Genomic DNA, 26,875 nt, shown 5'->3' on the forward strand with positions numbered 1-26,875 from the left:
TAAGCTTTTCTGCACCTGATTTTGTCCAAGTCATAATTCCTTTAAACATCTCCCTTTAAGATTTAGAATTTCATCTTAGTAATACAACTAGCCTTATTAATTCATGCCTTTGTTGTACTGCTGCTTTTCTCTCAACAGGTTTAAATACAAACACATCTCTGCTCCCAAAAAATTTATGAACAAATGATACAGATTAACACTTTCAAATCACTGATTTCCAGAGTCTGTCAATGAAAAAAATGACTTTGCAGCAATCAGGCAACAAAGATACTTTCCACTGAAGGGAAAGGTTGGGAGAGTAGTTGTTGTGTGTGTGTTTGTCTGTGTGTGTGTGTCCCTGGACCCACCTTTTATTGAGAAAACAACAATACACACAATGATTTACAACTCATTGAGAAAACTATTGTTTATTTAGAAAAAAAGGTTACACTGGTAGAATTCAGTAGATTAAAAAAAAATTTTTAATGTCATTATGAAACTTTTCAGACTAGACTTTATTGATAAAAAGCTCCTGTAGCTTTAGAACTGAATGAAGCTTAATTAATCTTGACTTTTTGAGGAATTCTTTTTTTTCCAATTTATCTAAAAACATTATGGACAAAGAAAAAGGTTATGGGGCAAGTGACAGTTGAACTACTTTCTTTTCTTTTTAAAAACAAATCAAGTTTTACGTAATAAAATTCCTAAGGACTGCAGGAAACAGTGCTACCAACTTGTTTTTTAGTCATTGATATTAAAAACAGGCCAAATAATAATAAATAAAAACGTAATTTTCAATGAGGTAACTTCAAAATGGTTAAACAGCTGTTTATTTTGTTTCCAACAATAAAAAGAATGCATCGAAAATTGACAGAATGACTAAACCCAGGCAGTATTTAGACAATCTAAACTGAAATTCTAGTACACATGTAACCTCCTCATTTGCTCCATGGCAACTGTTTGTTTGCAGCACATTGTGCTAAAAAAAAAATAGGGAAAAAGTGACACTTTCAGCCATGTACTGAAAATAAATGTGTAAGAACCTAAGCAACAAGTTAAGATACAGAAATGCACAACTCAACAATTTTTAGGTTTTCAGCATGGGGAAAATAAAGCAGAAAACTGAATAACTTAAGGAGATGTAGATGGGTCCTCTTTGTTCACAAATTTCTGTGCCATCTACTTAGGAAAAGACATTTCTGGTCAAAGATGACAATCTTTCCATTTCACCTGAAAGAAACAAAAAAATTACAGTGATAAGATGGGTTGTGGGGGAGATGAGAATCATACTCTTGACAATTTTTTTCCCTTTTATTTCAGTGTTGAAAGCCATTACAGCCATTTACAATGTCAAGGCATATCATAACAATATGAAACAATCGTGTATTAGAATTATAAATATTTTAAAACCTAGAATATTCTTAGATAAAATATCCAAAAGAGGCAATATACTTGCCAAAAATAAACAGAACAAACGCAATAAAAAAGAACTCTCTTTACATGATTAACAAATGTCTAAAAGAGGAAACCCAAGAACAACTTAGACAAAACCGTGTCACCATCTCACTGATTTTTTTCCCCAAAGAAAGATGGAGACAAAATAAGAAGTGCAAACTAACGAAACCTAAGTAAACTTCTTAGACAGCTGTCAGACACAGGTTTGAACACCAATGAAATAAATAGTAAGAGGGAAAAAAATTTAACTTTTCCCAAGTATATCATTTTAACAGTGTTTCAAATGAGCAGTCTCAGAATTATGAAAATTGGTTTAGAAAAAAATCCATTAGCTCAATTCTACTCAAGTTTTTAACGAGTTTAACATTAAATGCTCAATTTTTTTAAAACTGAATTTACCTATTTCACTTGCATAAAGTTGATAATTCCTATTTGTACTTTTTGCGGAACATCTAGTTAATATCAGTTATTTGTACTGCATTTTAGACACAAAGAAGTGAGTACAACATTGGGCACATAACAGGCAGCAAGTAAATACTTGATCTTGGACAAGACAGGAAGGAATGAAATTTTGGTGCTCAAGGAGCTTACAATGAGAACCTAGACCAAAGCTTTAGCAGTGATAGATGAGGGAATAGTAGACAGAACAGAGCAAGAGTTTTATATGTGGTACGCAAGGATGTAGGAAGAAAAATGAAAGGGTAGGATTCTAAGTAGAAAGATAAAGAGGTTTCACCTTGGCAATGTTAGGCATAACAATGTTAAGCATAACAAAGTGGATGCTGGCAAGATCTAAAAGGATCCTGAAAGGTCAGAACATTAGGATGAATCAATCAGGACAAATGCCTTGCACCTGGGCACCAAAATAAAACAAACTTTGAGTCTAAGACCAAGGAGACATGGTTAACAAAGCAGACTTTAAAGAGGTGCAAGCTCAATTTAAGTAAGCAATGTGATGCAGGACTAAAAAAGGCTAATTTGATCTTGGGCTGCATTAAGAGTGTGAGTACCTATAAAATTTTCTGCCTATGTTGGACCTTATCTGGAGTACTGTGTTCAGTTCTGGGTACCACAGTCTAGGGATACTGTTAAAATAGTGTCCAAGGGAGGGTAACCAGGAGTCTATATCATGAGAATCAGTTGAAACAACCAGGGATCTTTAACCTGGAGAAGGAAAGACTCTGGAGGACACATTAACTGTCTTCAAGTACATGTAAAGCTATTTTTTTAGTGAACATATTAAGACTTGTTCTGTCACGCCCCATAGGGTCTAGAACCAGGAGTACTAGGTGAAGTTACAAAGTAGTAAACGGAAGACTGTTATGAGGACAAATTTCCTGACAAGCAGAGCTGCCCAAAAGGGGAATGAGTTGCCTGGAGATGTGGGTTCCCCTTCTCTCCTTTTCAAGATGAGGCTGGATGACCATGCATCAGGTACTTTCTTTTGTTTATGTTTTGAACTAGATGTTCAATGAAGTTCTCTTTCAACTCTGATTCTGTGATAATTCTCAGAGGCAAGTGAATATCCCCTGGATAGATACACAAGACTAGAAATTAGTGACAGGTTTGGAGGTTGACTACAGGTCACAAAGAAATCAGTTCTTCTATATATCTACTCTTTGAAATATGAGCAACCAACCCTGAAAGATGTTCTCATACACTTGGTGACAGATAAAAGAACCAGTAGGATGAGCCAATTCCTCTAAAGTAAAGATCAAATAAAGATAAGATGGCAGCAATGCCATGGAAAACTGATTCTAAACTTGAGAGAACATACTAATGAAAAGGAAACTCCACTATGTGGAACACTTTACTTCCCCAACAATGCTGAAAAAGTAATTACTACACTGTCTTCATAACCTACAAAAGCAGTGCTTTAAACTTAGAACCCAAATCAACCACAGATTTAATTTTCAAATTCTTATTGCCAAATATTTATTTATCTTCATAAGTACGTAAGATTCTGTACTAGGTATTGAGGAGTGTTACAAAGAGGAGTAAGGTACGGTTCCTACCCTAAAGAATTTAAGATCTAATAGGGGAGCTAAAATTATGTTCACAAAAATAAAGAATTAAATGTTGGACCTGTGATGAGACTGGCAATCCATGAGAAGTGGTAGGAACTATCAGATGTATAAAATATCCCTTCAATCAAAAAAAAAAAAAAAAAACCCAAGGTTTTGATGGAATGCATATATCAGAGATGGTAAAAACCAGGACCGGGTGAAGTTAGACTTTTTTGTATACATCTTAATGCTTTAAAAAAAAAAAAAAAGAAAAGAAAAACGGTTTCAAACTATGGGATGAAGCTGAGGAAGTTAAACCCAATCTGAAGAAACTAGTATTAAAACTTAAGACAATGGGGGCAGCTAGGTGGCACAGAAAATAGAGCACTGATCCTGAAGTCATGACAAACTGAGTTAAAATCAGGCCTCACACTTACTAGCTGTGTGACCTTGGGCAAGTCACTTAACCCCAAATGCCCTGCCTTCCCCCTGCAAAAAAACAAAACAAAACAAAAACCTTAAGACAAATCTTGTTTCATATTTTCAAAAGAATCAGCGGTACTTAAATTGAAATGTAATGTCCTATTTTCCAAGACAAAATACCTCACTGAAATATGATTTTTTCCATTTTGAAAGGGAAAGGAGGACAGAAAACTCTCACCTGGATTGAAAGTCTTCATTATCTGTGCTTGTCTGAAGACTTATGAGTAGATTTATCATTAAGGAAAACAAGTTTGGAAAAAAGTGACCTGTCTCCACCAACAAGGATATCTGAGCACTCTGGGAGTCCCAACCTACAACCAACTCCACTCTGCCTGCATTCTACAAATCTTCCCTTCAATTGCCCCTACCACCCAGGGTTTTCTCCTCTTCCTTTTCTTCCCAGGCATCTAGGTGGCACAGTGGATAGAGTGCTGGACTTGAAGTCAAAAAGACCTGAATTCAAATCCTGCCTTCAAAACACTAGCCATGGTGACCCTGGACAAGTCACAAATCTCTCTTAGCCTAAGTTTCCTCACCTATAAAATGAAGATAACAGCACCAATCTCTCAGGGCTGTTGTGAAGATCAAATGAGATAACAAGAACTTTGCAAACCTTAATGTGCTACATAAAGGCCAAACTATTATCATACAAGTGTATTGACAACACTGTCCTGAAACAGTGAACCCCCACAATGAATCTCCACTTCTCTTGACTGCACAGAATAGACTTCCGGGGGTCACAGAACTTCCCAGGTTTTGTTATGCCTCAAGCATACAAGGTGATACACTTGTAAACATGGTTGGAAAGACGTATTTTTGTATTGGCAGCACATACCTAAAAGTTAAACAACTTCTGAAAAACTAACAATATTAGTGTTTTCTGTTATATCAAGTTAGAATATCATTAAACACATACAGGATATTGCTTCTTCTCCTCCTTTCCTCCTGTACTGTCCCGCTTCTCTTTTTTCTCTGTTTTTTCCTTATCATGACGAGAGTCCTATAAGGAGTGTTAGAATAAGTTACGGTAAAGAACAAAGATGGAAGTCGCCCCATAAGCCACATTGATATTGATATTTTCTTCCAAAGCTACTTTAAAAGCTGTCACTTTAAAGGTGGCTTAACTTTAATTAATAAGCTTTCACCTAAAGTTTTAGCATAAAACTGCTAAGTTGAGCAATACAAAAAAAAATACACAACTACAAAAAAATTCACCCAACTATTTTTTATAACAGATGAGATTTACTATATAATCTGAATGAGGTAGGCAGCATGACCAAGAGAGCACTGATGACAAATTCAAACACAAATGGGAAGCACTAAATTAAACATAAGGATGCCTGTAGGCTGACTTAGGTTCTAAAATATAATAGTATCTATGTTTTATTGTATTTTTATTCATCTTGTTAAATTTCCCAATTAACATTTTTGTCTGGTTCGGGCTGCACTAAGGAATAATGCCAGATTGCATGTTTGACATCTCTGGTATAGAGGATAGAAATTAGACATAAATTTAAAATCTCACCTCTGATCCTAGGTGGCACAACCCTAGGCAAGTCAGTTAAATTCTGTGCACCCTGGGCAACTCCCTGAGAATTATTTACTAACTCACAGATTTATAGATGACAGGCTATTGATAGGCTGTTCACAGAAACCACAAATCCTTTAGGTAAGCATTGCTAAAAGGGGTACATATAATTATATGGCGCTGTGTAAGAGAATGACCTCTCTCCTCTGCTGAATTCTGAAATGCATTATATTCATTATTGTAAATAAACAAAAATCTCCAACATAAGTATTATATTAGAATTAACAAGTTAGATGTTAACAAAATTTATTTTAAATGATAATTATTGAAAACTATACAACTTAAGAGATACAGTAAAGGTAATGTAATACATAAAGACACTAAAAAATGCAAAGTACACCACATGATGAAAGAATTACAAGGAAAGGTTACAAGTGAGTGAAAAGAGAGAAAGTATACAAAACCAAAAAGGAATCTCATGAATCACCTCCTTACAGACTAATTTTCCTGGCAATCTCAGACACGCTGACGGTTAAATTAATTTAAAAAAATATAATGCTGCTTCCTTTGAGACACTCGACATTTTTAACAAATATTTAAGAAGGACTATTTGAGTAGCAAACTTTTTTTTTTATTCCCTAACATCATCCTGGGATTTATTTTTAAGCTTGAAATTTATTTTTCTTTTGTTTTTAATTTACCTTTTTGCTACCAGAAGAGCTTTTCTCCATTTTGTCCATTTTAATGGCATCGTTGCCTTTTTCTTTGCCTGAAGACTTAGATTTGTTTTTTTCCTTCTCATTTGAACGAGGTGAATCTGATGGACTTTCACTTTTACTATGTTTTGAAGCACCAGCTAAAATTGCAAAGAAAATGATGAAAGCCCTTTTCTATTCAGTCTGGGGATGCTTACAAATGAATTTGAAAAATCTACCTACTTGTTCCATTTTCCTCTTTACGCCTCTTGGTGGAGTCTTGTGCTTCACGGTCATTGTTTGAATGATCCTAAAGTAAAGATGAATTATGGTGTAAGCATATAAAACTTGTTACAAACTATCAATAATAACTAGCACTCTATAACAGTTCGAATGTTTTCACTTACTTGAAATTAGCTTTTTAAATTATTAAAGCCAATATCAAGTTACTATGCTGAAGTTCTTATAAAAAATTAAAAGTTCTGAAGTGTACTTTAATGCAATACAATGGCTATTCCACCAATTTTTAGAAAAAAATAATGATCTATGAGATAAAGCAATTATTTTTAAGCTCTAGTTATGTATGGTTTTCAAAATAGGTTTTAAAAAAGGTCACTAACCCTTTTCCGCTCTTTCCTGTCCTTGTCCTCTTTCTTCTCTCTCTCTCTGGATCTTTCCCTTAACTTGTCCAAATCTTTCTTTTCCATTTCTCTCTCCTTACTCTTGGACAGTATTGGAGTAGTGTGATTAATGTAGTGCTGTGAAATTGAAGAAATATTGCTAAAGATTAGAGGTTTCCAGTATTTTGAAAAAAAAAATTTTAATGGAAGACAGCTGGATTTAGAGGCAAAATTAAATTAGCCAGGTCTCTAGATTATTTAATAGTAACTGAAGAGAACCTTGACATAATTTACCAAAGTCTTCAATTCTTGATATTTGATAAGTTTTCATGTAAACTAATTATTTAACCCTACATATATTACAACTAAAGAAAATCTCATACTAGATATTAAATTCCCATACTAGAAATTTTTTTTGGTAGTGTTACTATCAAGATGATCATATATTGACTTAGGTAAGACCCAATTTAAGACACCAACTCAAAAAAATCAACATGAAAATACTGACTGAATTTTCCTAAACATGTTATGTTAGTGTGAAGAAAAGTATCATTCACTGACACTGATTAGAATTTTTTAGATGATCACAAATAACAAAAAAATCTCCTCCTGCATGAAATGCCCTTGGGAAAAAAAACATACAGAATTTTGGGCCTTTACTACACAAGGGTGTTAAATCCTTAGAATAAACCTAAAAATGACTGCAAAAGAGTTTTCTTGTTGCTTTAAGAAACCCAGAAAATCACCTATTAAGTTCAATATGGAGAAACTGAAAATAACAATTCACTGTTTCCTCCTGTCTTGCCCTCTCCCAAATGTACTAAAGAACAAAAAAAATGCAGAATCCAAGTGTCTCCTACATAAGTTTAACCATGAATAAAAAGGACCTGACTTAAGACACTCGTTGTAATTTAGCAATATATGTGTGTGTGTGTGTGTGTGTGTGTGTGTGTGTGTGTGTTTAATTACTGGGAAACATCTAAATGATGGCCCATTATTTTATCTAAAAATCATCAGTTTAAAAATTCAAAAACTCATTAAATAGTACAATTCAACATTAGAAAGAAATGTATTCCCCTCTCTAACAGCACTGAAGAGTAGTCATCTATCCTCAGCTTCAATACTTCTAGTAATACAGGATTCACTACCTCCAGAGGCAGGTCATTCCATTCTGGAGAGTTCTATCATGGTACAGTCTTCTTCATACTAAGCAGAAAAAGGCTGCTTAGGTATAATTTCCATCCACTGGCAAGAGTTCAACGCAAATTGCTCTTGGAGTTATCCAGAATAAGTCTGGTCTCTTCTATATGACAACACTTGAAATATTTAGAAACATATGTTACCTCCAAGTCTTCTTGAACACCCCTAGTTCTTTCAACCATTTCTAACATGGCAGTTTTGAACCCCCCAGTAAATCTCCTCTAGATTCATTCCAGGTTGTAAAATGCCCCTCTTGAAATGTGGTATCCAAAATTAGAAATGATACTCTGGAAGTGATCTAATAAGGGCTAAGTACACTTCCTTATTACAAACACTATAAACTAACACATCTTAAGACACTTAGCCATCAGTTGTAAGCCTGTACCGAACAAAAATCCAAGTCATTTTTAACACGAATAGCTGTTACGCCTATCTTCCCTCATCCTGTTCTTGTGAAGGTAATTATTTTTAACCTAAGCACAAAACTTTTTCATTTTTATTTTATATTCATTTTCATTTAGTATTTAACCCATTGTTCCAACACATTTTTTCTGGATTTTTATGGATCCCAATTTTGTTATATATTCTATTAGTTCTCTTACCAAGCCTTGAGATAGCATGCAAACACTTGAAAAGTATATCATCTGTAGTTTTTTTTTTTAAAAAACCAAGTTTTGTTGATTCCTTTTTTCCTTTTAACATCAGTTACTTACACACTTATACACTCACACATACACACACATTACCAGTACCAGCACCAAACTACCCTTTGTAACAAAAAGAAATAGCTAAGCAAATCTGTCAGAGACTGTTGTGGAATAACATATTCAACATACCACAGAAATTTATTTTATCATATGTTCTCCAGAACCAAGATGTAACAGTCACTACAATTAAACTAAGTTCAGCTGATTTTTTTGTGTGTTGTTTTTATTTACATTATTCATCTATATCTTTATCCAACTCACCAATAAAAAATGTTAAACAAGACAGGAAGGATGGAAATCCATGATTTGGCACTACAGATCTCTCTTATTATCACCGTTAACCAATTACAAATGAATCCATCTAACAATCATACTTATCAATCCAGCTGACATTTCTCCATCATTCCCACATGGCTATCTGAGCAACTTCGTTAATATGATTTGCTGATATTAAACTATGCACATACCCTTTGACTCAGCAAATTCTCCTAGGTACATACCCCAAAGAGATCAAAGAAAGAGGGAAAGGACCTATATGCACAAAAACTTTTATAGCAGCTCTTTTTGTAATATCAAAGAATTGGAAACTGAGGGGTTGTCCATCAATTAAGGAATGGTTGAACAAGTTATGGTATGTGAATGTGATGGAATACTATTGTGAAGTAAGAAATGAAGAGAATGGTTTCAGAAAATCCTCAGTAGATTTTTATGAAATGATGCAAAATGAAGTGAACAGAACAAGAATAGCAATAACAATATTGTAAAGACAAGTAATTTTTGAAATATTTAAGAACTCTGATCAACACAACTTCAAAGGACTAATAATGAAACACTATCTGCCTCCAGATAGACAAGTGATAGACTTAAGGGTGCAGATTTAAGCATATTTTCTTGTTTATTTCTTGGGTGAGGAGGGGCAACATGACTAATGCAGGAATTTATTTTTCATGACTATACAGACAGGTAACAGGTTTTGTTTTTCTTGCTTTCTCAGTGAGTTGGGAGTGGGAGTGCAGTGAGTGGGAGTGGGCAAAGAGAGAGAATTTATAATTCAAAATAAAACTAAATTTTAAAAATTTTTTAAAAAGATTGCTGAAATTTGGACGAACTATCAAGATTTGGATTAGACTAAATGTTCACTAACAAAGACCTTATGAAATTCTATAATTCTGATCTGTAAGATTCCCCTAAAGTAACTCTAGTACTCTTAAAAGGAGAAATCAAGGAATATTTAATCAAATTGTTCAAGAAACTAATCGAAACTACAGGTAATTCAAAAGATAATGTAATTAACATGGTAGATACTATGTATTAGGTTCTGTTCTAAACCATCTTCTCCCTCTATACCAGAGATTCTTAACCTGGGGTTAAATGGATATACCCAAGGGTGAGGACATAGATGCTGAAGAGAAAAAAAATCTTTATTTTCACTAACGTGTAATCTAGGGTTCACCAGACTGTTCACTTGATGCAAAAAAAGTTAAGGTGCCCTGCTCTAACTTTTCCCCACCCCTTTTAGTAGCTTCATCAGTGCCCATAGGTTTAGCTATCTACATTCAGGTGATTCTTAAATGTACATCATCCAGCTCCACTCTTATCATCAAATACCTACTGGCTATTTCAAACTGACACCTGATACTCAATGTGTTTAAAACTGAATTTATTATCTTTCCCCCAAACCATTCCCTCTTCTAAACTTTCACACTTCTGTCAAAGGTACCAAAACCTTTTCAGTGTCTTGCATTCATAACCTTGGAATCGGGCTGGACTTCTCACTTTCCTTCATTCCGCATATCCAAATCTTGTCCTTTCTACCTTCACATCTTTCACATATTCAACCTCTTCTTTCCACTCATAACTACCACCTTAATTCAAGCCTGTCACTTAGATTATTGCAATTGTTCTCCCTGCCTAAAGGGTCTCACAAACTGCTGCCAAAGTGATTTTCCTTAAGCACTGATCTGACCACATCAAACTCCCTAATTCAACAAACTTCAGTCATTGCTGCTAAAATAAACTCTTCTGATTAGCTTTTGAAGTATAAGACAATCCAAGGCCTAACCTACCTTCCAGTCCCACTGATATTACTCCTCCTCAGATACTCTTAAGATTTAGCCAAATTGGCCTTTTCCCTGTACCTTACATATGACACTCCATCTCCCATATTCTATGACTTTGCAATGGTTCTCCCATAATCTCTCCCCTATACCTTTGTATATAATCTCCATCTTCCATCAAGATGTAGCTCAAGCTCCAACTATAAGTCTTTCTTGATTCCAAATGCCAGGGTCCTCACTCCCAAATTACGTTGTGTTAACTACTTTATGTATACATGGTTTATATGTAAACTTTATATTTATTCTGTATACATTTTTAACGTGTAGCTTTGTGTCTCTGCCATTAAGAATGAGTTCAATAAAGGGAATAGGCATTTAATAAATACCTGTTGACTAATTATACACAAGAGTGGAAAAAAAGAATATCTAAGAAACATGACTAGAAAAAGATGTGGGCCAGTTATATATTATGAGGAAGGGATAATAGATGAACAACCTGACTGCTGCAATAATATCCATAAAACATTAAAGTCAGTCAGTCATAAGCATTTATTAAGTGCTTACTATGTGTCAGGAACTGGTCTAAACTCTGGCAACCACTCCACCCAGAATGTAAATTCCTTGGGGAAGGACTCCTTTGCTTTTGTATCCCTACCACAGTGCTATGCACATAGTAGACTTGAAAAGTTTTCAAAAGAAAAATGATAATCATAATTACAAAAGTTCTCTCCCATTAAACTATGGACTCCTTGTTATTAAGTACTGTTTTTGCCTTTGTACTTCCAGCACTTATTAGTACATTGACCATTAATAATGGTCATTAATAATAAGTACCTATTATTCATAATGAAACATGCTATCTCCAGAAAGAGAGCTAATACAAACATTTTTCTTTTTCTGGAAGGGGGGAGAAGGGGCCGAGAAGAACATGGCTAATGCAGGAATTTGTTTTGACCGTTATCTCTATATAGACTATATATAGAAGTATATAGTTATTTGTTTCGGTTTTTCTTGCCCTTACAATGGATAGGGGAGAGGGAAGGGATGGAGAGAATTTGGAATTGAAAAACAAGAGAAAACTGAATTTAAAAATAAAAATACCTATTGACTTTAATAAAAAAAAACACGACAAAATGCCTTAATATATATAAAATATAAGAGAAATACATATTTTAAAAATGATTAGGCTTTATCTTACACGTAGAAAAGTGGATGAATGACAAAGAGACAGAAACAGTCAATGTTGGAAGAAGTATGAGATGAGAGGCACAGTATTACATTGTTGGTAGAGTGTTATTAAGTCCAATCATTTTAACAAACAAATTGGAACTTTGGCAAAAATCAATAAACCTGTGAGATCCAGTAATCCCTCTGGAATAAAGATACCTCCTGGAGGATCAAAGCTGGTTAACAGGTTGGGGAGAAGAAAGACTATCTATACACACACACACACACACAATATATATATATATAAAACACACACACTAATTAGCATATCTCATGGCCACAACAATTTAGAAACAGAGTGGCTGTGCTGTTCTCATCTGGGTCCGAGTTCAGTGTTCTGGCTGTTGTCATTCAGTTGTTTTAGACTCTCTATGACCCCGTTTTGGAAGCATTTCTTGGCAAAGATATTGGAGTGGTTTGCCATTTCCTTCTCCAGCTATTTTTAGAGATGAGAAACTGAGGCAAACAAGGTTAAGTGATTTGCCCAGGGCCACACAGATAATAAGTGTCTGAGGCCACATTTGAACTCAGGGAGATGAGTCTTGTGGACTCCAGACCCAGCCCTCTATCCAGCGCAGCGCCACTTAGTTTAGGTTTAATACTGGAACCAAATGAGACACTTGTAAGTCATTCAACAAAGTTAACAAAATTAACAAAAAGATTTACTTAGCCAGAGCAGAAGGATGTTCAAACAAAAATAGGTATTGAGGACATCCTGAGTTGTTTCCCTTACCTGAGTTGTAATCTACCAGTCAACTCAGTCAACTATCAAGAGTGCCCTGGAGCTTCTTGGGACTATTTTATACTCAAGGACCAGTGGTGTCGATAGAAACAGAAGCTACTAAACCATACATAAAGATCCTTCCAAGCTGCATACTGAATTAGTTTTAACATGTAATGTTACCTATCTTTCATTGTATTTTTTATTTATTGCACTAAATATTTCCCAATTATATTTTAATCTGATTCAGGTCACATGTGGGGCCACATGTTTGAAACTTCTGCTTTGGACAATAAGGAGGTGATATAAATAGTCTGAGCTTTTAGATTGTTGAGCCAATGAAGTCTTGAGGAAAGTCTCAATGTCTTTTAAGGAAAAACTAGCCTAATTTGCAGGAGAGGGAAGGGCTAGAATACTGTTTCTACCACAGCGTCCATCAACTAGAAAATGGTATGTGAAGAGAATCAAATACTGTCAACACTATAAGCAATGGCAATTACAAGAAATTCAGACAAATAAACAAAGACATATAAACTGATAATGAAATAAGCAGAATAAATACAATAACATAGAAATACCATACTAAAGGCTGAACTCTAATTAAATTGTAATGACTCCTATCAGTCCTAAAGAAGAGATGATAAAATATACCACCCCCTCTTCTCAGTAAAAAGGTGAGGGGTAAGAAGCAAAATATATCATATATGCCATCCAACAAAGTTACTATACAGCAGTTGGCTTTGCTTACACATTTTTCTTTGTTACAAGATATGGCAGGGAAGGACAGTGAGGATCAATACTTTTTCTCCTTAAGGAAAAGGCATTGGTGGGTTGTAATTTATATTGTTAAAGAGCATACCTACATCAATGAACTGAGATCCATACGAAGAAGCTTTTTGACATCTTAGGACCAAAAAGAATTCTTACCTACTAGTTAGCTCAAACAACACATAAAGTAATGGTAAAATACATTAAGTAGACTTATACTTTTAAACATCGTACCAAAATAATGAACCTTCATTTTTAAAAGTTGTTTACCAAAACAGATGAAAATATTAAGGATAAGGAAAATGGAAGACAGAAAAAGGTGAGAAACAAGCTCCGAAAATACTCATTAGCATTTTCCAGTGGTGAACATTATCATCTATAGAATTAGTTATAAAGTAATAAGAAAAGGAGGAAACAAGCATTTATTAAGTGCCTACTATGCTAAAGCACTGTGCTAAGTGCTTTACAAATATCTCATTTGATCTTCACCATAGCCCTATGGTGCTATCATTTATTTACAGATAAGGAAACAAAGGCAAACAGAGGTTAAGTGACTTGCCCAGGGTACCACAACTATTAAGTGTCTCAAGCCAGAGGTCACACAGGTCCAGTGCTCTATTAACTGTGCCACCTACCTAATACTTAAGAATGTAGTCTAAGTGATCTTTTTAAAATGAAACAAAAATAAAAGGCTTTTATGAGGCCTTTCCCTCCCAAAACTCAACAAAAATGATATTGCTGAATTTCAAAGTAAAGAAATCTCCTGCTTTCCCAATAATTCCTTATGAAATTATTAAATAAAGCTCAAATGGTTCATTCTTAAAATAATGGGTCAAGTGGTCCAGTTACTGTTACTAATAGCAATACTGAATACAGAATTCCTAATTTATAATCATGCCTCCCCAGAGAAAATCTACAATATTGGATGGGGGGGGAGGTTTGGTAGGGAACAACCATAGTGTGATCAAGATCTAAGCGTAATCCTATTAGATGGATTTCCCCCCAAGTTTGTTTCTGAAAACATGATTTTCCTGCTCTGGGCCTTAGTATGAAGGATGCAAAATTAGACTCGTCGCACATGCTTAAACTTGGGTTACTTTATGGCTTCCAATTTTAGGAGGACTGACACAATTAAAAATCCTTTAGGTATTGATTATTGCCCTCCTGAATTTCAAGTTGGCTAGGTTGCCAAGCATACTTTTAGAGACTCCTGTCATCAAGTGAAAACACTGGAATTAACAAGATATAAGTATTATATATTATATATAAATAACAAGATATAAATGTTAATGATCAGTACTGAAATCTGTCTGTATAAATGGGAGAATAGGAAGGGAAAGTGATTCATTCAACAAACAATTTAACACCTGCTGTTATGTGTGGAACTATACTAGGTACTCACAATCATGAAAGTGAGACTAAGATACATTTTCTACCTTTAGGTAGCTTTACTCAAAAAGGTAAATATACACAGTCCCATCCTCCCCTCCAAAAAACTAAACTATGATTATTTCAGATGATGGTTTATAAATGATAATATTAAATATAGATAACTCTAAAGGTGAGCTGCTTAGAGGGAATACATATATACATACATTTATGTGTGTATATGTATGTATATGTGTACAGAGTCAAAACTCATTATTTGCAGCTTCCATATTTGTGAATTTGCTGACTTGCTAAAATCTGTAACCAGAAAACCAATACTCATTGCACTTTCATGGTCATCCTCAGATATATGCAGAGCAGTTAAAAATTTTGAGTTGCCCAATGCATATGTTCCCAACTGAGACTGACCAACATTTTGCCTTCTCACTTCAGCACTCGTACTGTAAACAAGTGTGTCCTTTTCATGGTTTACTTAGTGCATTTTTCAGATTTTTATGCTTTTTGTTGGTAATTTCACTGTTTAAATTGGTTCCCAAACTTAGTGCTACCTAGTGTTCCTAAACACAAAAAGGCTGTGATATGCCTGATCTTCATAAAAAATACACAAGTTAGATAAGCTTTACTGAGGCCTAAGTTTAGGTGCTGTTGCCCGTAATTCAATTCAATGCAGTTCAATGTTTAAAAAAAAAAAATCAGCAATCCAGTATATCCAGAAAAAGGAAGAAATTTGCCAATTTGTGAGGCTATCTGAAAAGTGTTAAAGTAAACGAGACTGGCAAGTAACTAACTGTATTTCCTCTAGGGCAATGGTTCAGTATTCATAGCAACTTTATAGAGGTTAACTATCGGCGAGTGACAAGAATTGACTGTGTATATAGAGAGAGAGTAAAACCGAAAGATGAAAAACTAGAATGGGAGAATAATTTTTAAAATAAGATTCATAAAGTAGCACTAAAAAGGGACAGAACAGACTTTCTAAACTATGAAATTCAGAAGTTAAACCCACCCAATACGACTGAAGTCACCTATCTGGGGCATTACTAAAATTGTAATGAAGTATTTTTAAAATTATCTGTTGGAAAACTTTACAGGAAACATAATTCTTTAAAATGTCTTAAGTTATAACTTTTAAAAATATTATAATATTCATTACGACACCTTTATATTTGATTATAGTTGAGACCAAATTCTTAGAAGTTATAAAAAGCATAAAAAGTTTAGGCAGAGTTTTGAAAATACACATGATGAAGCATTGATTCTAGGCAGATAATAATTATTTTAGATAAAAACCTATGAGCTAAAGAGAGAGACATGGGTTAGGGAAAGGAAGAAAAGGAAAATAAGTAAATAAAGATCCTTTGGAAAAAACTATACTTCATAGGAATCACAGAATGTGAATTGGAAAGGATACTAAAGATCACTTAGTCCAAATCCAGTGCCACCTGCCCCTATTTTCAAACCAATTTGCAGATAAGAATACTTAAATTCATGGGAGCAATTTGCTCAAGGTCACATAGCTAGTTAAAGAGCAGAGCTAAGACTTCTGAGAAGTTCAGTTTTCTATGCCATTATTCTACCAAAAATAAACTGATATGTTTGTGTGTGTTTAGCATTAGAGTTTAGGAGTTGGTTCTGCCATTAACTGAGCTATATAACACCTAACAAATATCTGCGTCTGTTTCTTCATCTGTCAAATGAATAGTACTTGTCCTACCCCATCCCCAAAGGGGGCATTGTGAGGATGAAATGAGATTAATATATGTGAAATCTTTGAAAAAATAAAAAGCAATATACAAATGTGATATATTACCATCAGTGTTTTAGTAAAAAGCCATTAAAAATTAACTTCATTACTTTAGAAGCAAAGTTCTCTCTCAGTCACCAATGTTATCTCTTAAACCTTCCTGGGAAAGTACATACAGACGTATATAATCTACGATGATAAAACTTACTTTTACTTAATCTCACAAATAACTTCTAAAATACCCACAATACTTGAAGTAATGATAAGAAATTTTTTCATGGACTGACATAACATTTGTACTTCTCTAACGATGCATTAAATTCTTTCAAGTAAGTCTCTGAAGGATAAGAAACTTCTCTTGAATATCATACCACATTTTTAGAACATCATTTTATGACATACCCACACTAATTAAAACCCCTCAAGATCAAGGAGCTTTATCTGCCCAGTATCAGCACAGACATTTATTTTATAGCTACAAATCCAAAAGCAACTGGTGTTAGGTCCAATATAGACAACTAGCTCTCTTTCAAAAGAGGAGTGGAAAGTCTTTCCTAATGTCCACTAGTAAGAGAGACCTTAAGCTGAACATTTATGCATGAATAAGCTTACCAAACTACAGTACTAAAAAATGCCCTGGAATAAGATATGCAAGGATCAAATCATTTCACTTTTAGAGTATTAAAGAATGCACAAGAGTGATACCAAGGAGTTAGTAGTGGTATTTAAATACACCTGGGCTGAGAGTCATTTCTGGAAAAATGCTTTTATAATTAAATTCCTTGGCTTTCCCATAATAGCACTATCAACCACATGTTTATAAAATGAGGATAGGTTGTTTCCTGCAAGTGTTTGGTTCTCTGGAATGCCTGTGTTTTAAAAGCCAATCAGAGCACTGCCAATCTGAAGTGTGCCAATTCAAAAATATCTGTCTTCAAAAGTGAGTATGATGGCATATTGAATGGCTTGCTTGCAAAATATTAACACATTTTAGTGTCAAGATTATGCTAAAGCTTACTATATTATCATAGTATATTAAAAGATATTAAAACTTAACCTAATTTTACATGAGAGGGTATATTGCATATTGCATAACTAAGACACTGATAGTCCAAATATTCAATTACTTCTGTCTGTCTTAGTTTTCTCACTTGTAAAATGGTACAGTACCTACCTCACTAGGTTGTTTTGAGAATAAAATGACATAATGTTTGCAAAGTGTTTAGGACAGTGTCTGGCACATATCAGACACTTAATAGACAATAATTCTCTTTCCTTTCCTCTCAATGATACAGGTGGGGAATAGGATTTCTATTAAACACAGAAATAAAGAACTCTTTGGTATACTCAGTCATCTAGGCCAGCAGGTTGGGTAGACTCTTTATGGAGAATTTAGGTGAAAGAAAAACTGCAACAAGATGAAAAAGTATGGACAGACTACAATCAGTGGAGTTAGTGGCCAACTGATTAAATCAATAATTGCTAAGAGTAAGAGGATTTAAAAGACTCAAACCTTTGCTGATGACTCCTTGAGCTCGCTGAGGTTGTCCTGTAGAAAATGAATGGAGATGACAGGTGAGCTGGAATAGTTCTCAGAATCCCGAGAAACTTGGAAGTATGGTTGTAACCTTGAAACAAACCAGCTACTCCTTTTCTGGGAATAAATCTAGTGATGTTATCACGTGAATATCAATATAAAAACAAAAAGAAAAAAACAAAAAAAACAAAAACAAAAACAAAAAAAAACAAAAAAGAGAAAAAACAAAAAAAAAACAAAAACAAAAAAAAAACAGAAAAAAACTATGTGAGATATCAAAAGATAAAATTTTTCATGCCCAATTTGACAAGTGAAAATTCCTCCCACTTTCTCCCAATAATTTAATATATGCCAATCTTTTTTTCTACCCCCACTTAAAATATAAGCACATTTAGAGGCTTTAAGAGTGTGGGGAAAACATTACATCCATTTTTTTCCCACTAAAACGTTAAAAAACAATGGAGGTTACTGTGGAAGAACTCTTATTCCACATGTCCTTTTAAAATCCACTTAAAAGATAACAATATTTACTATTCATACTTTTTTTCATCCTATCAAGAATACTTAGCAGTTTATACTTGGGGGATATAAAAAAAATAATCACGCTTTTTTTTTCAAAGTTCATAAAAAGAGTGAACCTTATGCCTCCCACAAAAAAAAAAAATAGTAATCACGGTATTCCACCACAGTGCTCTTGATGAAGAATTAGTAACTTACAGTTTTAAAGGTTCAACGTACTGCAAATTCAAAGATTCCATGAACTTAGATGATTTAGAATTAAAATTAAACATGGAGCAAGGAATGGCTACCCTGAGTCTTCAAGAAGGCTACACCCACGATTTTGTGCTGCAGTTGAATGCCTGAGGTTTCTCTTTGCTGGGTGGTAGGACTGGATGCCACATCTGCTTTTATCGTAACGCTGGGTTCAACATGTTGGGAACCCAATGGGTATAAACAAACCTCCAAGGGAAGACACAACAGAAGCTGCATGCTCACTGAATATATACAACTACAGGAGAACTGATCACCAAGGAGACTTTAAAATGGAACTCCTTTCAAGATTCCTTCTTAGAAAGGCACACAATCGGTATGATGCTCATCAAGAAGCCTGATGAATTCAGAGGTATCTTGTTTATCCCGTATCATCCAAGAAGTCTTCAGTACTATATATTCTTCAATATGAATGCAGAAAAAAATAGGCTCCATTCTGTTGCCAAGACTCATTTGCTTGTAGCTACCATTGCACTCCAAAAAAAAAAGGACTGCTTAAAACAATAAGGCACTTCTGGGTAAAATTTCTCTTGCACTTTGCAACACTATTTACAAATTTAGTGCTAGGTCCTTGAAGTTTTAGTAAGAAAAATATGCAACAGAAAAAAGTCCACCAATACAGACAAGGAATGCATTGTGTAATGCAATACAAAACCTCCAGTGGCTCCAGTGAAGGCACAAGACTTGAAGGAAGTCGGGACACTGGTATTCCAAACAGGTGAGCCTAACATGGACGCTGCCTTCCTCAGGCTATACTAACCTTTACTGTTGAGGAATGTGATGGAGAAGAGTGGGTATCAAGTTTGCGGCGTTTTTGTTCTATTAGAAGGAAAGCAGAAACAAATAACCAAAAAAAAAAAATCACGGTTAGAAAAAAGGGTATTTCTGTTTAATGTTTTTCCAATTACATTTTTTAAATGAATGTGTTTTAAGTGATTTAAGTATTCATTTCTTTATTAAAGCTTGTAAGTATTATATGACTAGGCACAAGTTCACAGAAGGGATCTAGTAAAATGACAGGATGGAAATATTAATAAAGTTAATAAACTTACCCCTTTCAGACTCTGATGTTTCTGATCGGGGAACAGGTGACTTCAAGGACCCAGCAACTGGTGTCTTTTCTCCTCCTTTATTATTTTCCTTGGATTTCGTTTCCTTCGCTACATCTTTCTCTCTGGGTGGTTCCTTGTCTCTTTCCTTTTCTACAGCTGACTTTGATTCAGGGTTGGTAACAAGTGTCTTGAATTTTTCATCTTTAGAAGATTTTTCATCCTTCTTGAATTTTTCCTTCTCCTTGTCACACTTGGGTGTTTTTTCCTTGATCTCTTTTGCTTTATCATCTTTATTTGCCCGCTCTTCCTTTGGTTTTTCTTTACCATCTTTACCAAGTGCCTTGGCCTCTGGAGTGGCAGCTGGAGTCTTTTCTTTTTTATCTCTGTCTTTTTCTTTCCCACTTTTCTCTTTGTCATTTTCTTTAGTAACTTTGCTTCAGAGAGATTAAAACATAAGAGTTAAAAATTAATTCTGACAAACAAAAAGGAAACATCTACATGTAATTTTACAATTCAGACAATATGAAAAACTGCAGGTTACTCATTCTCACTGACCTACACCTCTCCCCCATCTAATTTCTAATTCCTGTGAGGTACAAGATCTGAACCAGACCTTGGTGACTCCAAGGCAAGCCTGTTATCCTCTAGGTCACACTATCTTATCTATCTACATAATCTAAATAAAAAGAATGAACAAATATAGTGAGCGAAAATTAATAAAGTGAATCTGGTAAATCTAGACCTAGAAGGAAGGTCATATAATCGGACCTTCTAATTTGACAAACGATGATAATGAGAGTCCCAGGGAGGTTAGGTGATTTGAGTAAGGTCATACAAGTAAGTAAGCATTAGAGAGAAGATTTGAAATCAGGTCCTCTGACTCCAAAGTCACTGCTTCTTCTACTGAACAACACTGTCATACCCCATCAAAAATAGGCTCAAGAAGGAGTAGAAGCAGGACCTCCCCGCTGCTCCGGCTCCCACCTTCCCAATCCATGTAAAAAGGAGAGGGGACTCTGAACAAACTTTGGAGCTGCAGAAACCACAAAATGACACAGAGAAGCTAACATCCCACTGAGGACAGCCCGGCAGGCATCAGCCAGCGTAGCCGAGCCAGGCCCCACACAGAGGCTTTAGCCACAGGGCGGGCCTGACCAGCCACCGGCTGGAGGGACTCCAGATCAGCAGCAGCTATGGCCATTTCCAGATTAATCAACACATAGATGCAAAGGACAAAGTGAGAGGTCAGTGCAGTCTGGACTTTGGGACCCAGTTAAGAGAGAGTGCTGAGACACCAGCACAGCCAGCCAGGACCACGTGGCAGCTTCAGCTCCTGGCCTGCAGAGTGTAGGGGGACCAAGCACCAGTCTGAGGGGTAATCGCTCTTGCTTTAACCTGCTTGGATCTGGACTGCAGTCTATGGTGGAGGTGCTGGGGTGAGTGTCCAGCTTGCCAGAGCATGTGGAGACCTCAGAGAGGGCACCCATCTAATACCTCCGGCAGCTGAGAAAACCCCAGCATTTGGGACGAAAGCTCCCCTGTCTGGTGCCAGAGTCCTTCTGTGGCAAAAAGCCCAGGGGTCAAGTGACTGAGGGGCTACATTACCAGGCAAAGGAAACAAAGCAGACAGAAGATTCCAACATTAGACTCCTATTTTGGGGACAAAAGGAAGACAGTGAAGTCAGAACTCCTGCATCAAAATCTTCAAAGAAAAATACAAGCTGGTTACAGCCCATAGAGGACCTTAAGAAGCAAATAAGAGAATTGAAGGAAAAATTGGGAAGAGAAATGAGAACAATGCAAGAAAATTATGAAATGAGAGTCAACAGCCTGACTGAAGAAAATAACACCTTAAAAAACAGACTAACTCAAATGGCAAAAGAGGCTCAAAAAAGCAATGAGGAGAGGAATGCCTTAAAAAGCCGAATTTGCCAGATGGAAAGAGAATCTCAAAAGCTCAATGAGGAGAATCATTGCTTCAGAATTAGATTGGAACAAATGGAAGCTAATGACTTTATGAGAAATCAAGATGCTGTTAAACAGATCCAAACAAATGAAAGAATAGAAGGCAATGTGAAATATCTCATGGGAAAAACTACTGACCTGGAAAATAGATCCAAGAGAGGTAATTTAAAAATTATTGGACTACCTGAGAGCCATGATCAAAGTAAGAACCTAGAAATCATCCTCCAGGAAGTTCTCAAAGAAAACTGCCCTGATGTTTTAGTACCAGAGGGCAAAATAGAGGTTGAAAGAATCCACCGATCGATCACCTCCTGAAAAAGGTCCCAAAAAGAAAACTCCTAGGAATATTATAGCCAGGTTCCAGAATTCCCAGATTAAGGAGAGAATATTACAAGCAGCCAGGAAGAAACAATTTGAATATTGTGGAAACACAATCACGATAACCCAGGATCTGGCAGTTTCTATATTGAGGGATCGAAGGGCTTGGAATACGATATTCCGGAGGTCAAAGGAGCTGGGATTAAAACCAAGAATCACCTACCCAGCAAAACTGAGTATCGTGTTCCAGGGGAAAATATGGTCATTCAGTGGAATAGAGGACTTTCAAGCATTCTTGCTGAAAAAAACCAAAGTTGAATAGAAAATCTGATATTCAGATACAAGGAGCAAGAGAAGCATGAGAAGGTAAACAGGGAAAAGAAATCATAAGGAACTTATCAAAGTTGAACTATTAACATTCGTACATGGAAAAACAATAATTGTAACTTATGAAACTTTTCTCAGTAGTTGAAGGGAATAGAAATACATATATGTCTACATGTGAGGGTATATGAGCATATGAATACATATGTGAATGTGTGTATGTTTACAGGTATACATAGATAGAAGAGGGCACAGGACCAATTTAACAGGAAGGGATGATACTTAAAAGGAGAAATTAAGAGGTGAGAGAGGAATATAATGAGAGGTGATGGGGAGAGACAGAATGGGGTAAACTATCTCATATAGAAGAGGCAAGGGAAAATCGTTACAATGGAGGGGAAGAATAGGAAGGCAAAAGGGAATGGGTCAACCTTATTCCCATTGAACTTGGCTTAAGGAGGGAATGAAATACACACTAAATAGGGTATCTCACCCTACAGGAGAGTGGGGGGGGAGGGGGATGAGAGGGGGGATGATGGAAGGGAGGGCAGGCTGGTGGGGGAGGGAAGTTGGAAGCATCCACTTTTGGAAAGGGATGGATCAAAGTAGAGAAAAGAACAAGTGGGAGGTGGGATAGGAGAGAAGGAAATATAGTCAGTCTTTTACAATATAGCTATTCTGTTATTGTTTTGCATTAGCCACACATGTACAACTGTGATAGTAATGGCAATTAAAGATTCCCCTGTATTGGCTTGGTTTTCAAACTGATTGTGTTAAAACCCAGAGCTTGTTAATCCCACCTGTGGGATGGACTTGTTGATGTGAAAAGAAAGTCCTGAACTGGGAGGAGCTGGTGAGGTAGATTTGGAGAGACAAGAGAGAGGCAGGAGAACTTTTTTTTTTTTTGGAAGCAGCACCTCGTGGAGAGAGAGAGAGACTAAGAGAATTGCTGGTGGCCGCTTTGAATTGCCCTGGACTTTTAAGACCTGCCAAGGACTGAGGAGACATGGCTGTTTTGCTGGTACTTTGTCTGTCTGTTTTGATGTTGTTTTGCCAGATTTGTCCACTGGTGAAAGACAGTCCTTTTGTTGAAGAAGTCCTGGAACCTGGCTGTTCACTAAGAAGCCCTGAGACTGTCCTGCAGACAGAGAGTGAATACTGTCCACTGGTGAAGGACAGTGCTGTTGTTGCAGGGGTCTGGAGACTGTCCTGCAGACAGAATGAATACTGTCCACTGGTGAAGGACAGTGCTGTTGTTGCAGGGGTCTGGAGACTGTCCTGCAGACAGAATGAATACTGTCCACTGGTGAAGGACAGTACTGTTGTTGCAGGGGTCTGGTAGCCTTTCTGTTGGTTCAGAAGCCCTGAAGAAGGATTTTCTGGTTGTATGTTTACAGAAATCCTAATGTGTTCAGGGGTTCTAGGACTGTTCTACAGACAGAGGATGAATTCATGAAGGGACTGGCAATGTATCTTATGGCCTTGCTAAGCCTTGTCTCCCCAGGAACTAAGATTGCTGAGAACTTGCCTCGTGTCAAGATGAAGAAAAGACCTCCATTTGGGTATTAAGTGCTGTGTTTAAACTTGATGTAACTCTGGGGTAGATTCAATTGTGATCCAGGGGTGGGGAACTTTTGACCTTATGTTTGGAAACTAATTTCCATTTGAGAAGAGGGGCTTTGTGGTGGACTTAATTAAGGTATAGCCTAGGGGTGGAGAAGTATTTAGAACAGAGACTTTGTAATTGATTGAATGATTGGAAGGTCCTGGGGTGGGGTAGTCCTTGGAGATTATTTAATCACATTTAGTAAATGCTGTATTTGGAATGATGTCATGTTTTGATCTTCTCTGTTCTTGGTTGGTCACTGAATAAAATGGAGAGCACCTATGCTGGTATTCTGAACCTTGGGAAGTTGCCTTTCCTTGGCATTATATTACAACAACCTATACTGAACTGCTTATCTTCCCAGTAAGGGTGGGTGACAAGGGAGGAAGGGAATGAATCTGGAATTCAAAGTTTTAAAATCAAATATTCAAATATATATATATACACACATATATACTATTATTAATACTATTTTACATGTAATTGGGAAATAAGATATATAGGCACTGGGGCATAGAGATCCACTGGAAAAGTTGAAAGGGGTATGTGAGAAAATATGGGAGAGAGCAGATTGGAGGAGGGGATATCCTGTGGGACTGCTATTTTGGGGTAGTGGGTAGGGAAAAAACGGGGAGAAAATCTGGCGGAAATGAATGATGTAAATCAGAAGTTAATAAAGCATTTGATAAATAAAAAAGTAGGCTCAAGGAATTGATAAATGACAAGTTTACAACAGAGGCTATTGGTATCTATGCTTGACATACATACATAACTTTAAAGGAAGGTTTCTTTGATGGTAACAACCACAATTCTCCACAAACCATGAATCAAAGAAACACATGCATGAATAAACCAAAGATCTGACTGACTCAGTAAACTGTACACTATATTCCAAAGCAAAATACATAGTTTTACGATTATCCCTTTCATCGATAATTCCATATTGACTAAATACAAATTCACAAATATTAGAGGTACTACCTATTAGAAGCATTGTTTCCATTACTTGTAGTCGCTTTAGGTGTTGCATTGGCAGCTTTATTAGCAACTTTCACAGCACCCTGAGACTTCTCCTTCACTTTATCTGAAATAAGAAAAAATAAGACTTCATATGAAAAGCCCCTATACTTTCAGGAGGCAGCATTAAACATTTTTCCAGTAAATGGGCTATAGGGTAATGCCTATGAAGCAGCAATAATTTCTCATGATGCTAAGACACTCTCTGCTACAAAGTTGTCATAAAACACCACCACAAATCCACCAGGATTTATGTCAGCATTTGTTTGTTGAACCAAATTTTTTTTTTGCCTTTTGGAGGGCAATTGGGGTTAAGTAACTTGCCCAAGGTTACACGGCTAGTTTTTTTGTGTTAAGTGTCAGTGTCAGAGGCCGGAACCAAACTCAGGTCTTCCTGACTCCGGGACCGGCACTTTACTCACTGTGCCACCTAGCCACCCCCACGTTGAACCAAATTTTTAACCTAATTTGGCGTTACTTAAAATTTTCTACAGAAATGGCATACCAGTCTCCTCAGTAGTGCTTTCTTCCAATTTAGCTGCATTTATTGTGACTGATGTAGACAGGCCAACACCACCGGGCCCATTTTGTACAGTGGCAGCAACAGCATTCCTTGGGGGAGGATCTTTGTGGTGGAATTCATTTTCAGGTATCATGTGTGGCTTTCTACCTTTCAACAGCCCAGAATAGCTGAAATTCGCACAAAGTGTTAAATATACAAACAAAAATCAAGGTACAAAAAAAAAAGGGTCTCATTCTGTAAAATAACAAAAAGCAAGCTACATTTCACCTTTCAAAATATAAAGATTTCTCCTTCCCCACTCCCAACCCCCAAATTGCTAAAAGCCTTTGGAGAGAGACCTTAAGTCTCTCTGTACTCTGCCTCTGCAATTAAAAAAAAAATCTCAATACACAAACAATGAAACTCAGTCTAAAAATGTGATTTTCCTTTCACTGTTAAGATGAAAACACTGCTAATTCACCTTGTGATAAAGCTAGGTCCTTCCTCAGCCCCCAAAACCAAGACATCTTATATGAATCTGAAACTGTCACACCATCCGGTATAAACCAGAAGCTGATAACTGGAAGTGACAACTCTCACCAGCCTGTGGGGACATGATCTCATAATCTCCCGAAGTAAGTCAGAAGATAAAACTTCACCACTGTAAAACATTTCAAAGTCTTCAGCATCCTTCTGTTATCTAATTTCATAAATCACTTTACAATAAGATTGTGTTACCCCATAGCCAATGCATAAAGGTCAGGTCTCTTCTCTTTCTCCTCTTGACAGATCTTATGCACTCTTCGTTCCAAAGCCTGGCCCAGGTTCAAAACTTTAGGATACCAAGGAAGTATTTTGGTCAGCACAATAAGAATGTTCCTGATATGAGTATATTCACCCGTTTCAAGGCAATGCACTGATGCCTACAATAGATTTTAAGAAGTTTAAGTTAAAATTTGAATCTACACTAGGAAAAATTAGGCCTTTGAAAAATCACAACCCTGGTTTTTACCTTTGTTAGTTTATAATGCCATTTGTGTACAACGTGTCGAAAATTCTCATAGTCTAACTGATCAGCTTTGTTTCCACCATCAAATCCAGTTGCCCGTAAAATAGTAAGGAAGCCTGGATAGTTGCCACATTCCTAAGGAGAGAGACGATAGAAAATAAAGCAACAAATATTTATTAAGTACCAAACATGTTT

General features: G+C 36.1%; 1 protein-coding gene across 10 annotated transcripts in view; it reads right to left on the bottom strand.

Moving 5' to 3' along the window:
* Positions 1-380: 380 nt before the first annotated feature.
* Positions 381-26,875, bottom strand: part of THOC2 (THO complex subunit 2) — a 95,091-nt gene continuing 68,596 nt past the window's right edge. Inside the window, exons 27-39 of one of the 10 annotated variants that reach the window (XM_069074029.1) lie at positions 26,684-26,815; positions 26,410-26,594; positions 25,675-25,859; positions 25,134-25,236; positions 19,940-20,373; positions 19,648-19,706; positions 18,093-18,128; positions 6,767-6,904; positions 6,390-6,456; positions 6,153-6,307; positions 4,847-4,923; positions 4,102-4,147; positions 381-1,209 (exon numbers count right to left, since the gene is read on the bottom strand). In XM_069074029.1, the coding sequence (XP_068930130.1) occupies positions 4,120-4,147; positions 4,847-4,923; positions 6,153-6,307; positions 6,390-6,456; positions 6,767-6,904; positions 18,093-18,128; positions 19,648-19,706; positions 19,940-20,373; positions 25,134-25,236; positions 25,675-25,859; positions 26,410-26,594; positions 26,684-26,815 (1,599 nt within the window). In that variant the 3' untranslated portion in view covers positions 381-1,209; positions 4,102-4,119. Of the gene's footprint in view, positions 1,210-4,101; positions 4,148-4,839; positions 4,924-6,152; positions 6,308-6,389; positions 6,457-6,766; positions 6,905-18,092; positions 18,246-19,647; positions 19,707-19,939; positions 20,374-25,133; positions 25,237-25,674; positions 25,860-26,409; positions 26,595-26,683; positions 26,816-26,875 lie in introns of all 10 variants that reach the window. The other 9 variants (XM_069074027.1, XM_069074028.1, XM_069074026.1 and 6 more) reach the window with 9 other exon arrangements.

Source organism: Petaurus breviceps, unplaced genomic scaffold (assembly GCF_028583685.1).
Source record: "Petaurus breviceps papuanus isolate PSGF00001 unplaced genomic scaffold, PetGlider_PUasm1.0 90881, whole genome shotgun sequence".
Lineage (NCBI taxonomy): Eukaryota > Metazoa > Chordata > Mammalia > Diprotodontia > Petauridae > Petaurus > Petaurus breviceps.